Source organism: Vitis riparia, chromosome 2 (genome assembly GCF_004353265.1).
Source record: "Vitis riparia cultivar Riparia Gloire de Montpellier isolate 1030 chromosome 2, EGFV_Vit.rip_1.0, whole genome shotgun sequence".
Taxonomy (NCBI): domain Eukaryota; kingdom Viridiplantae; phylum Streptophyta; class Magnoliopsida; order Vitales; family Vitaceae; genus Vitis; species Vitis riparia.
This window is the reverse complement of record NC_048432.1, coordinates 16,572,682-16,585,950: the sequence shown is the minus strand read 5'-3', so window position 1 is coordinate 16,585,950 and position 13,269 is coordinate 16,572,682. Positions and strand designations below refer to the sequence as shown.

Here is a 13,269-nt window from a genome sequence, read left to right as displayed (position 1 = left end):
CAGGAACTGTTGTCAGTTTCTCATCCTATAATTCTGATACGTAGAAGCCCAACTATGTTGAATCAGTACTAATATCAAAGAAGAATTAATCCAAATCTTACAGACCCAACACCTACCCTGAATTACACCATGGGATCTTCTGTTGACCAGGGTGGCAAAGGAAGTTGTTTTACAGCTCATAAAGCCCAGGTTGACAGACAGATTCCTAACTTGCATCAAGCCATAAATTCAGATTAAAACAACACCCAAGAGAAGGTTCACAGAATAAATCAAGCAAAATGGAATTCTCACATGGCATGAGAGTGACAAATTGCTAGAAAAGAAAGGGACAAAAATTGGCTATGTACCTTCTGATTTCTGAAAGTTATTATGGAGTTGGTGGCTTTCGAATTGTAGTATAGTGACTAATGAATTTATCTGGATGTTAAACCCCCCGGAGAGTATTCGTAATGGTCTATTCCCCCATAGATATTATTCATTTTAGTCTAATAAATTCTTACATCTTTAAAATGTATTTCCAAATAAGATAATGTATGTCAAATGATCATTAATTAGGATTTTGAACTCAATATGGTATTCTTTTTTGCACAAAAATAAAAAATAAAATGATGTTAACATTCTCAGAAGTTAAATTTACCAATTCATGTCAATTTACACGATATATTAAAGAAAATATTACCCTAATTTTATCAACAGAAAATGGGAGAAAATCGCAAATTTGAATCGGTTTCATCAAACAAAAATAAGAAGGTTTATGGGTTCTCTCATGTAAACGTTTCGCCCATTTATAATAATTTATTCTCTCCCATATGAATATCATCCACCTAAACCTAATAGGATTTCACAACTTAAAAATAAATCTACATGATCAAATTGAGCTTACTCTATATATATATATATGGTCAAAAATATTTTCCCCAATTATTGTTGGAGGTCACATATACAAGCACTATGGATAACTCACACGTTACTATGGATAACTCTAACCATGTTATACTCATCTTCGAGATCTCGTAGGTTACTATGGATAGGTTGCATGTCTTTGTCTTTTTTATTTTAAGAGGTATACTTTGTCTCTCCACTCCAATTAAAACACCTTACAAATGGACTTAAGCCTTGACATGATTGGAATCTTATCTTTATTGCCAACCACCCTAATTTCATCACAAGAAATAAAGCTTTAAAGCCTTGTGGGCTTAAAATTCATATCCAAAATGCCCATGCACCCATCATCAAACAATAGTACTCCAAAAAGGTCTATAAAAACATAATTCATAGCATTAGCCATCACGTCCAATGATCAAATCATAAGACTAAATTACCACCGTTTCCCTTTTTCCTTCATATTAGGATTAAAAAACTTACAAACAATGGGAAAGTCGAAAAAACTATTTCAAAGCCACGTATTTCCATTGTATAGAACACCTTGTCAACCCTCCAAATTAATAATATATCTCTAGCCTCTTATCTGCCCATTGTACTTTAATATACCCTCTACATGTCTTGCATGTGATTGAAAATCCCATTTTCTATTTTATGAATTTTATTTTTTAGTCAATTTTAGAAATCGTAATAGCATGAGGAGGCTCCTACTTGTTGTGTAAGCTCTTACGTCACATTCACTTTTCAACATCGTGTATCAAGACTTGTTCCTTCACTATTTACAACTTCGACATAGATGGAATCAAACCATCCTCGTATTAATCCCACAATGTCATTGTTCTTGGTTTTTCTTTCTTTTTCGAGTTTAAGTTCAAAATAATCCATTTGTTGAAAAAAAAATGGTTAGAATAGTATCCATCTCAAAATATTTGTCAAACTAATCTTTTGTATCCACATAAACATCCACATAGATTTTATTTTTTTAAGTGTAAAAAATCACCGTTGGTGACTGTGGTTTTAAAAGTTTCAAAAACATCATTAAAACCACAGTCACAAACTATGGTTTTACAATTTTTCTTGAAACCACGGTTATTTTTAATCAACGTCCGTTTCAAGAGTATTGTGATTTTAATATTATTTTAAAAATATTCTTTATCATAATAACCATAAAAAAATATTTTTTGTCATAATAACCATAAAACCACAGATAGTAATTGTAGTTTAAAAATATCATAAAAACCACCGTCATAAACAATGGTTTTGCAATTTTTTTTGTGACTGTAATTTTACAATTTTCTTTAAAATCACAGTTAGAGGGGTACTCATCTAATCATAATTAAAAAATATATGAGATTTTAGAACTTTACTTTTTTATTTTTAATTTTAGTATAAATTATGGATGTACCAAAATTTCTTAACGATGTACCAAATTTCCTTAAAGTTCGTTTCGGAGTGGGAAAAATTTCTTACAATTTTCCATTGTCGATTTAAAATTATTATATATATATCATTATTTTTTCATATTTTCCTTGAAATTTTGATAAAATAATTTGGCCTACATGCATTCCCATAAAAATTTATATATTTATGTTAAATAAAATATTTATTTAAGGAAATTTGTAAGAAGTGAACTTTAAGGAAATTTGGTACATTGTTAAGAAATTTTGGTACCTCCATAATTTATACTAAAATTAATAATAAAAAAGCAAAGTTCTAAAATCTCACATTTTTTTTTGAGTTATGGTTACATGAATCCACCTCTAACTGTGGTTTTAAAGAAAATTATAAAACCATAGTCTGTGATTGTGGTTTTAAAGAAAATTGCAAAACTACCATTTTTTATGGTTATTATGGTAAATAATATTTTAAAAATAATATTAAAATCACAATACTATTAAAACGGACGTGAATTAAAAATAATTTTGAAACCATAGTTATTAATTGTGATTTTAAGGAAAATTGTAAAACCACAGTCTATGACTGTGGTTTTAAGGATATTTCTGAAACTTTTAAAACCATAGTCATCAACGATGATTTTTTATACTTAAAAAAAATATATATATGTAGATGTTTATGTGAATACAAAAGATTAGTTTGACAAATATTTTGAGATGCGTACTATTTTTACCATTTTTTTCAACAAATGGATTATTTTGGACTTCAACTCTTCTTTTTCTCTCTTTTTCTTGTAGAGAATTATGAGGGTAAGTGAAGCTTATCTCACAACTAGACAAGGCTCAGTCTCTGCTATGCTTAAATTCAAAGTTGGAAGCCGCTTAGAGACATAGCATTCAATTATGATAGCCTTAGAAAAGATTGAACTTTATTGAAAAGTGAAGAATAAGAAGAAATGTTACAAATTTTGACACAGCTTCATTGACCCTACAAGATCAATGTGTTTCCCCTGATTTCAGCTTTTTTCCTGTTTTTTCTTTGAATCTAAGTACGATTTGTTTAATTGTGTGAATTGATGTTCCAAACTTTGACAAAAAGAAAGGTACCTCCAATAATAAGAACGGGTCTAACATTAATTTTAGAAAATGTTTCTAAGTTTTTTAACATTTGATAAAAAATTTCAAATATTAAAAACGTTTTTTAAAATCATTATCAAATAGGTTCAAAATATACGTTTAATCATATCCCCTTTGAAAAGCTTTTAATAGAAACGTTTTTTCTTTATAGTAACTTTTGAAAACACTGTGAAAAGAACTCTAAGGGCTTATTTGGTTGCTGTTTTTTATAACAATTTAAAAAAAAAAAGTTTTTATGTTTTTAGAAGAAAAAAAATGTGTTTGGAACTGAATCTGGAAAACATTTTTTGTTCTTAAAAAAAAAAAAAGTTTGGTTGAATTAATAAAAAAGTTTTTTAGAATAAGTAAAATAAAAAATATATATATTTAAAAGTTATTTTTTAAAAATTAATAAATAAAGTATTTTATTCCATTAACTTGATATTATAATTATTTAAATAATTTTCATATGCCCAATTCATTTAAATTAAAAAAAAATTATTCCATTTAAAAATTTTTTCACTAATTATAATTTTCTTAAACAAAGAATGACTTTATCACCATGTGTAAATATATTAATTTCAATAATTTAAGGAAGAAGAAAGGTTTACGGGTGAGGGTGTGGTGATTGGGTGGAACTCACCTTTATAGAAACATAAAAAACAGTTAAGAAAACACAAAAAGAAGGAAGAGAAAACACGAAAAACAATATATTCTTTTAACAATGAAAATATCTTTTTTTTTTTGTTTTAAAAAAAATGGTTTTTGAGAACACAGAAAACACAAAAAATAAAAACACACCTTTTTCCCCAAACAAGTTTTTTATTTTCAAGAACAGAAAACAATAACCAAACATACCCTAAATCACTTCCAATAGCAAACTATTAAACATATAGACCTGAGTTTCAGGCAGGATACATTAGTTTACTCAGCACAACCACCGCCCATGTATGGTATTGGCCCATGTCCTTCTCAGTCATGATAAACTCCCCAATTTAATTTAGTACAAGGCCGAACTGATAAGGGTTGAATCAAAAGAGGTGACTTATTCTAAGATGATAAACCAATACAAAAATGGAAAACTAATTGTATTTTATGCCCCCATATGACATCAACAGCTTAGAAATAATGCCAAAAGAAGGCCCCCCATGTTCCTAATCTGTTTGTTTAATGCTCATGTCTGTAGACAACAGGTTCAATAGATCCAAAGGGATCTCCATTATGATTATACTCAAACAAACAAGGAGTGCATTCTCCCATTGTCTATCCGCAGGCCATAAACGTGGCAAAGTCCACCAGATTAATAAAAGCATACCCTTATGTCCTACTCCAGTATCTGGGCTTCTTTGTATTTTCCCGGTACGCGAAATCACATTTGAAGATGATTATTTTAACACCCGACTCGTCATATGCCAGTTTTTTTATGTACATTTAAAGGCTCTAGAGGCTAGAGCTCTCTTCATTCACAAGGGAGTCTGTTCCTTTTCCTTTTCCTTTTCCTTTTCCTTCAGATGGCCAAGGTCCACCCTCAAACATTTACTGCTGCTCCTCCTTCTCCACCTTCTGATTCTTGTATCACTTCAAAGAGAGAAGCATTCACTATATGGATGAAGTCACTTGTCATACGAGGAAATGGATGCACTGTCTTCAATTCAGATGGGGAGATTGTTTATAGAATTGATAATTATGATAAGAAGTGCAGCAGTGAAGTTTATCTCATGGATCTTCAAGGCAAAGTTCTCTTCACCATACTTCAAAGGGTAAGTGATATTGTAGTTTGAATGATCATGAGCTGCTGTACTTAAGATTGACTTATGGATTTTCAAGACTAAACTCATTCGGGTTTTCTTCGTTTTAATTAATCTGTGCAGAAACTCCGTGTTTTTGGAAGATGGGAGGGGTATAAAAGCAATGGTTCAAAAGGGAACAATCAGAAGCCATGGTTTCAAGTTAGAAAAAATTGCAGAATTCTGGGAGGAGGTTCATCATGTCAAGTGACTGTGAGGCCTAATGAAGCTCAATCATATTGCTACAGAATACAAGGCCTGACTGGTAAATCATCATTCAAGATAGTAGACAGCCAAGGAGGACTTGTTGCAGAGGTGAGCCTTTTGGCTTTAATCTAAAGTTCATTTTTCTACCATGGAAATGGGATTTGTTATGAACGCATTAATACAAATGACTAAAGATGAGTTTTGTTGTGGGTGAACATGCAGGTAGAGCAAAAACAAACATCTTCAGGGGTAGTGTTGGGAGAAGATGTACTAAACTTGGTGGTGGAGCCCCATGTTGATCATTCCCTTGTCATGGCTCTTGTGGCAGTATATGGACTGATCCACCATAGAATGTGAAACGAATTTCTGACCATGAAATTTGTAAAGCTGAGTCGAGGGCACACGAAGTTCACGAGGGCTAGGGTCATCCAGAGTTTCATCAACTTCACACTGAGTGATGGAGAGCGACAACCCTTTGAAATCACCCATGAAGTCTGGCCTGGAGCCGATGGAAATAATAGTAGTTTTGAGGAGATTTAGGGGTTGATGTCAATGAGATGTTGAGTTTTTGACAACACCTAGCAGCAAGCATAAGGAATGGGAAATTAGATGGAATAGTCTGCTATACATTTTTGAGATTTGATTCGGAATTTTGTCCATTTGTACCATATTGAAAGAGGGCCTAGAGGGCTCTTACAGCATTTGTAAAATTCTGTGTAAAGAAATTTCTCATGCCTGGCATGATAACTTCTTGGAGACTTGTTTAGACCTCATAGAGCCCAAGTTGACAAACAGACCTAATTTGCATTACGAGATATTGAAAATTTGCTGCAAAAATGGTCAATAAAGAGCATCAACCCATCATTTCAAATCAGGGTTTTCACATCAATGGATTGTCACCTAAACGGTGAAAACAACACCCAAGACGAGGTTCTGTACAAATCAAGCAAAATGGCAAAAAATCTCTCAAGTGCTTGGAGAATATCAAATTGCTACAAATAGTACAGCTAAACAAAATAAAATAAGAAGGGTATGCATGTTCTGATTTGTGAAATCTAGTAAAGAGTTGGTGGCTTTTGAATTATAGTGGAGTGAAATGGATCGAACAGGCATGGTTGAAAGTGGTTGGTGCTAAGCCCTCAAGGTGGTTGATGTTAAGCCTTCAGAAGTTCAATTGAGTCATTCATACCAATATTACTAGCAAAGAGGAGAAAAAAACTGCTAATGTGAATCATTTTCACCACAAAAAATGAAAAGAATATATTAATTATAGGAATATAACATTTGTCAAGACAAGATTTAATGACATTACAGAAGCGTGCATCGGCCCAGGGAAGCAAAACCTACACTCGAAACTACTTGTATTTTTTGTATTATGACAAATAGAACTTGAAAGAGAGGAAGATATTGATCTATATATAACCCATATACATAATGTTTTATTCTTGCCAAGACTCCAATAGAGACAGCCTGCTGATTAATCTATACATGGTGTCCAGCTTCCTGTAATTCAGGGAAAAAAATTTAGCCCTTCTTAGCATTCTTGAGGTTGCGAACTGTCATTACCAGCTGTTGCCTTTCCCCTTCTACCTCTGCAAACTTGAGACTTATCTCTGAATATCTCTCTTGCATTTCCTTCAGTTCACCTTCCATGGATTTGTTCTTTTCCTTCAATGATGTCATTTCCATTAACAAATCGTCAAGTTCAAATTGTTCTCTTATGGTGATAGCAGAGCCTTTGGGTTGTTCCTCCAATAAAATTTCTTCCTTACTGTCACACAAACAAATAAACAACCAGTGAATTGCTGCAAGAAAAGGTCTAAAACAGTTTTATTGCAATCATGCTCAGCTGGATTGGGTTCATGGAGCAAAGGTGAACAAAATTGACTAAGAGAATAAAGTTTTCTTCCATTTAGTCATTCATACCTCTCAATTAGTGGCATCTCCATCCCATTTTCTTTGGACATTAATGCTGTAGTGGTCAAACTTCCAGCCGCACTTCTTATTTCTCCAGGCATATCACCATTCAAAGCTACCTGTATTCCAAATCAATGAGTTTTCCTCAATTTTTGCTTACTATTAACATTGAATGATATTAAAAAGCTAACTGAAGTTTGACTTGGGACGACTATCCAACTCAACTATTTTCACTGCATAACTGGATATGCAAATTCAGCTGAAACTCATCCAGACAGCAATTCAAGAGGAGGTACTATTGGTTTAGGTGATAATAAACCCAACATTACCACTCCAACAATAATGAAGGCAATCTGTCAAAAAATTACTGTTTGAGCTCTATGTTATAATAATGCCACCAATGCTATTGTAGATTCACAGTTGTTGAAAACAACTAATAAATTACTCTCACAATGGTTGAACATGCTGATAACTACACCCCTAAACTAATAAATCCTGGTGTGTGATATTGAATACAGAGTTGCTAACCTCTTGGAGTTGGTATTCACAAAAGCTTTTGCTACTTTGGTTGAGATCTTCCATTCTGCTTTCCAGTTCTTCAATTTTATTCTGAAGGTCCTTTTCCTTCTCCAAAAATGAATTAGTTGAGCTTTCTAGAGCAGTTTCCTTAAGCTTTATTTGTCCCTGTCAGATGTAAAACTTCATCAGTACATTATGTCATTTAGTATCATAATTTTCACAAGTGATGACTAAGACTACGATAAAAATTTCAACATATTCAGATTGTGTGGGATGGGTAATGTTGCAAAATAGTCTGTTCTGTGGTCTCTACAGTAGCATTCTACACCTGGTCTACCATTTACTCTAAGCATTTGCTACTCAGAACTCTTTTCTGTTATGCTACTTTGAGTTGCAAATTTACCTCGAGCCATTTTATTTTCTCCTTCAGATTTGCAACCTCTTTAGAGCCACGAGGAACTGGAGCAGCTTTATTGTTTTTTGGAGTCACTTTTGTTCCATCAGAAATAGGGCCACGTCCATTGCTATCCTTGAGCTTCTTCTCAACAGTGTTGAATGCATCTTCCTTCTTCTTGAGTTCATTCTTTAGTTGAAAAACCTGCTTCCTGAGTTTCTCTTTCTCAGTCTCATCCTCAAACAAAGAATGTTTCATTTCATTATATCGAGCTCTAAGGTTTTTCAACTCAGCTTGTAAATTTCCAAGTAGGGTCTCCTTTTCATCCTTTAGATATTTCATACCATTTAGTTCCTCCAGCAACTTTTCTGCTTCCTTCCGCAGCAAAGCAATTGTCTTTTCAAGTTCACTTCTTTCCATTATCCCTCTTTGTACCAGCACCTCAGTTTTCTTTGCTGACATCTTTATCTGTTGAAACTCTGCTCTCAAACTTTCATTCTGTTCTGCCAGTTCAGAAAGTAAACCATTCTCTTCTGTGAGCCTTTCTATCTCAGCCATGAGTGTAATGATCTCCTGTGAGAGAACTCCATGAAATTCCTGCTCATGCTTTTCTTGATGTTCAAGCTGCTTGGATTTATCCTCAGTTTCCAACAGAAGCTGTTCCAACTGGCTTGTCTTCAAATTCAATTGGTTGCAAAGATCTTGCAGTTTTGCTTCATAATCATCTCTAACTGACTGGAGGTCTTCATTAGCTTTCTGAAGCATTTCTTCCAAATGACAGTTCTGCATTCGCAATTCACTGGCTTCTGCCATTGCTTTCATGGCCACCTTCTCATTTGCCTCAAAAGTAGATGTCATTTGCTTGGAGAGCCTTTTAAATTCTTCCTGAAGCTTCTCAGCTGTATTAGCATTTTGCCATCTTGTCTTTCTCAAGGCTTCCTCTGCTCGGATGGCTCTCTGCTCCTGCTCAACTTTGGCCAATGTAATAACTTCAAGATCAGCTTCAAACTCCTGGGCTTGTTTCTCCAGTTCTTCTTCCAAGTTCCGAACTTGGGTTTCAAGTTCACTTATGGTGACTAAAGAATCTGAGAATTCTCTTGACTGCTTCTTGAGCTCATTTTCCAATTTCTCAACCTGGTTTTCAAGCTCGTTCATGGTAGCAAAAGAAGCTGAGCATTCATACTGCATTTTCAGTTGATCTTGCAGCTGGCTTTGCTCTAGTCTATATGAAATATCATGGTTTTCTTGTTTCAATATCTCATAGTCAAGAGCCAGCTGCTCCATCTGTGCCTCCAACTCATCTTTGTCTCTCCTATAGATCTCTATTTCACTGTAGAGGTCCATGACCTTTTGCTCCAGCAAGTAAACTTCCTTGGCATCATTATGCTCCTTAACGAGGTCTTCAAGTGCTTTTTGCTCTTCATCATCGTCTGATTGGCATCTTGTTGTAGCTTCCCTCAGTTCTTCCCCATTCTCAGTGGTTGCCAGTTTGTCTGAAAGATTGGATATTTCCAGATTTTTCTGCTCCAACATTTCATCAAGGTCACGGACAGCAAGGATCAGCTCAGTGTTTGATTCTTGAGTCTTCTGAAGCTGCAACCGAAGATTAGCGTTCAGGTCCTTTTCATAACTTAGTTCTTGTCTCAGTTCCTCAAGAAGAGCCCGTGGATCCCCACCCTCAAACTGCAACTTGTTTTTTATTTTTGCCTGGTCAGTACGTTTCTGAAAGGATCTGAGGTTTTCACATTCTGCCTTCAGTGCATCTCTCTCCTCTTTCAGGCCACCAACTTCTTTAGATAGATCCTGCCCCCTTTTCCTCTCCTTCACAATTTGCTTTCGAAGAGTCTGTAATTCCAACTCTGCCATTTCTGCCTGCCTGGCCAAAACAAGAAAATCAGTTTTGAGTTTCTCAATTGCAACATCTGGAGCCTGTTGAGACCTTTCTCCTGGAAGGATGTCTTGAGAACTGTTTATTGAGTCATCCATACATACTCCATGATCAGAAGCCACTGACCACTCACATAGTGACCTCTGATCTTCTTGATATGTTGTGGCCAGTGTATTTGTAGTTGGCTGATGAGGCAATGAGGTGTGGCTCAGAGAAGATACAAAGCTGGTAGGGTTCTGATGGATGTTATTATTGTTCGATACAATTTCTCTTGGGGTATCAAGTCCAGAGCTGCTCTCAGAACTTGATAGTGTAATGTCAGATCCACTCGATGCTCTGCGGTTGCTGCTCAATTCCATGTTGGATGTGGTTTTATTAAATGGACCATCCTGTGAAACAGAGAAGAAAAGAACGGTTTAACTCCCTTGAAAAAATCCATATCTTTGAGGTTTTTAATTCCTTCTATTATGCAAATGTCTAGAATCAAAGATACATTCTTAGTCCCTTCCCCTGCTCAAACAAAACCAAAATAAAATAAACCTAGAAGTATTCTTTGTTTGGATGGGATAAGACCTTACTTCAGCAGAATTACTCTTGACACTTCCATCTGCATCACCATTGCTTAATTGGTTCCTCAAGATTTTATCCTGAGACTTAATTTTGGCATCATCACTTTCTTCAACCTCTCTGCAAGAATTCACTCAAGGGAAATTACACAAACAATTTTGATAGATTCAAACATTCAAAACCTGAATAAGTAAATAAAAGAATCAAAAGATTCATATTCACCTTTCATCAACATTTCCCTGTATCCTCTGAATGGAAACCTATTTGAAGGACAACACCACATTTCAGTAAAATCTCTACAGCCAGCAGAACTTAAAAAGACATTTCATGATATGGGCTTAACTTTCAATGACACTAAAAATCAGAAGCCTAGGGAAGAACATTTTTTGAACTTCATTAAATAATCTGTGACAAACATAAATAAGAGAGAGAAATGGAACACTAACATGCAAAACTGCACCAGAGTTTGAATTCTTCAGGGGAAGAGAAACAGAGGAAGGCTTTGTTGCCTCAGCATAATCTGCAAAATCAATGGAAACCTCTCCAACAAGACCTGCTTTTGAAGATCCCTACAACCACCCAAAATTAAGCTACAAAAATAAACATTTGATACCAAATAACATAAGAAGTTGAGAAAATGGCAAATATTTGTACCTTTGAGACTATAAAATGGTAGATTCTATCATTAATCTTCCCCGACTTGGGGTCCTGAACGAATTTCACTGTTTCATACACCGCATTTTCCCAATAATAGCTTCCGCCTTCAAGCCAAGCTTTCTCTAATTTCACTGTCGGCTTTCCCACATCCGCAGGAACCACAGATAGAAACAATGCCTCCACACCTAACTGAGGCACCTGAAAGAACATATTAAACTTCCTCAGTTCTCAAATCTCCCAATCACATTCCACATATTTCCTATAATAACGACTTTTATATTCACGTTCTACCCTAACCTTCAGTTTGATTGCTCAGAGAAGGGAAGAAAAGAGAAGAAAAACAGAAAACTGATTCTTTTGTTTACTGATGTTCACTTTCAGGAAAAAATGAAAAACTCAAGTTTAACCAAACCGAATAACACAATTCTGAAAAATCGAGAAATTATCTCCTCTTTTCTTTTCCTACCTTTTCTCAGCAACCAAACGCGGCACAATTCAACTCACTACTCAACAAAATTCAACATTTTCAACCACATTACCAATACCTGCGTTGCACGAAACTGCAATTTGAACACAGCCTTGATCTTGCTCTTCTCGCTCCTCCATCTCGCCGACTTGAACATCTTCGCTTGCCAAGTCACCTCATCATCTTCCCAAACCGAATCCAAGCTCCGCCAAGCTCAACCTGCAACCTCCACATTCATTTCATCGGACTCCGGCTAAACCCCCCGCCGCAATTCGCCAATGTCCACCAAATCGGAACCAAAAATGAGCAAATTCAAGTTGCAGAGCGCACCGAGTCAACACTGTTGATCAATCCCAGTTCCACTCATTCGAAGCTCCGGTCTCATTAGATCTGAAGCCTCTCCCCACTCATCTGACTCTCTATCTCTGCAGCATCACTCTCCCAGTTTCCCATCAAAAGAGAAAAAGAGATGAAAAGAAAAAAGAAAAAGGAAAATAAATTGAAGAAGAAGCTTCTGTAATAATCTATAATTAAAAAATATTTACAAGACGTTTGAAAGTTATATAAAGATGTCTGCTATTCGTAAACAAGGAGAAAACGGACATTGATTTTCGCAATGGACAGAAATGCCCTTCTGTTGTCCTTGCTTGTGAGGTGAAGGCTTGTTTGGAAAGAATACTTTTTTGTCTCTATACTCGTTTGGGCATAATTTCCAAGCACTAACCTTCTGATTTTTAGAATCATTTGAGGGTTGAATCATTTGATATTTGATTAAAATTGTTACTGTCCAAGGGTAGAATTGGAAGGATATGTTTGATAAGTTAATAGACCACGCGCCACCCAAGCTTTAGAAGGAAGGATCATAATTGACTGAAAACAAATTATTATTGTATTAAGCTGTATTCCACTGTCACTATTATTACTTTTTCTTTTTCTTTTTTACAAAATAAATATAAAATAAATTTGTTAATAAGTGCTAGAAAAAGACTGAAACACCCTCGAGAGTTCAACATCAAAAATCGTTCACGAAATCCTCGAGGGATCCACCTTGGCATTCAAGTCATTTACGAGGTAGCTAGGGAAAGATCTGTAGGGGTACTTCTGCCATAAATTCTAGAAAATGAAGTAAAAAGGATAGTATCGGCATATCATAAAATAAAGGGGCACTACAGTCATTTAACATCTCATATAATTTTAATGTGCCGACGATGTCCATAGGGGGACCGCGGACAAAGAGAGAATAAGGTAACGCCAACGGTCTCATCTCACCATGAAACCCCCTACGTACTTCATTTATTTTTTTTATTTTTCAAATCTTAAGATAATGACATTTTAACTAAATGAAATTCTTTTCCTTAATTTATTATATTTAAAAAATTTATATAAATATTATCTATTTTAAGTTCAAATAGTATTACAATTTTAAAACACACTTAATGATAAAAAGATCTATACTTATATAATATCATAAATTT

General features: G+C 34.8%; 2 protein-coding genes across 3 annotated transcripts; one reads left to right on the top strand and one right to left on the bottom strand.

Moving 5' to 3' along the window:
• Positions 1–4,871: 4,871 nt before the first annotated feature.
• Positions 4,872–6,275, top strand: LOC117932974 (protein LURP-one-related 11-like). Its single transcript, XM_034854314.1, has 3 exons — positions 4,872–5,152; positions 5,264–5,494; positions 5,609–6,275. The coding sequence occupies exons 1-3, from the start codon at positions 4,904–4,906 to the stop codon at positions 5,741–5,743; spliced, it is 615 nt and encodes a 204-aa protein (XP_034710205.1). The 5' UTR covers positions 4,872–4,903; the 3' UTR covers positions 5,744–6,275.
• A 345-nt stretch (positions 6,276–6,620) lies between these two features.
• On the bottom strand, positions 6,621–12,305 carry LOC117932960 (interaptin-like). Of its 2 annotated transcripts, XM_034854292.1 has the most exons (9): positions 11,874–12,305; positions 11,326–11,526; positions 11,118–11,240; positions 10,894–10,931; positions 10,683–10,791; positions 8,226–10,493; positions 7,832–7,987; positions 7,313–7,422; positions 6,621–7,157 (listed from the first exon to the last, which is right to left on the bottom strand). In XM_034854292.1, exons 1-9 carry the CDS (start codon positions 11,949–11,951, stop codon positions 6,911–6,913), a joined length of 3,330 nt encoding a protein of 1,109 aa, XP_034710183.1. In that variant the 5' UTR covers positions 11,952–12,305; the 3' UTR covers positions 6,621–6,910. The 2 variants fall into 2 exon arrangements, with proteins under 2 accessions (XP_034710183.1, XP_034710191.1); XM_034854300.1 differs by lacking the exons at positions 10,894–10,931; positions 11,118–11,240; positions 11,326–11,526; positions 11,874–12,305 and having other exon boundaries at positions 10,678–10,769.
• Positions 12,306–13,269: the final 964 nt, after the last annotated feature.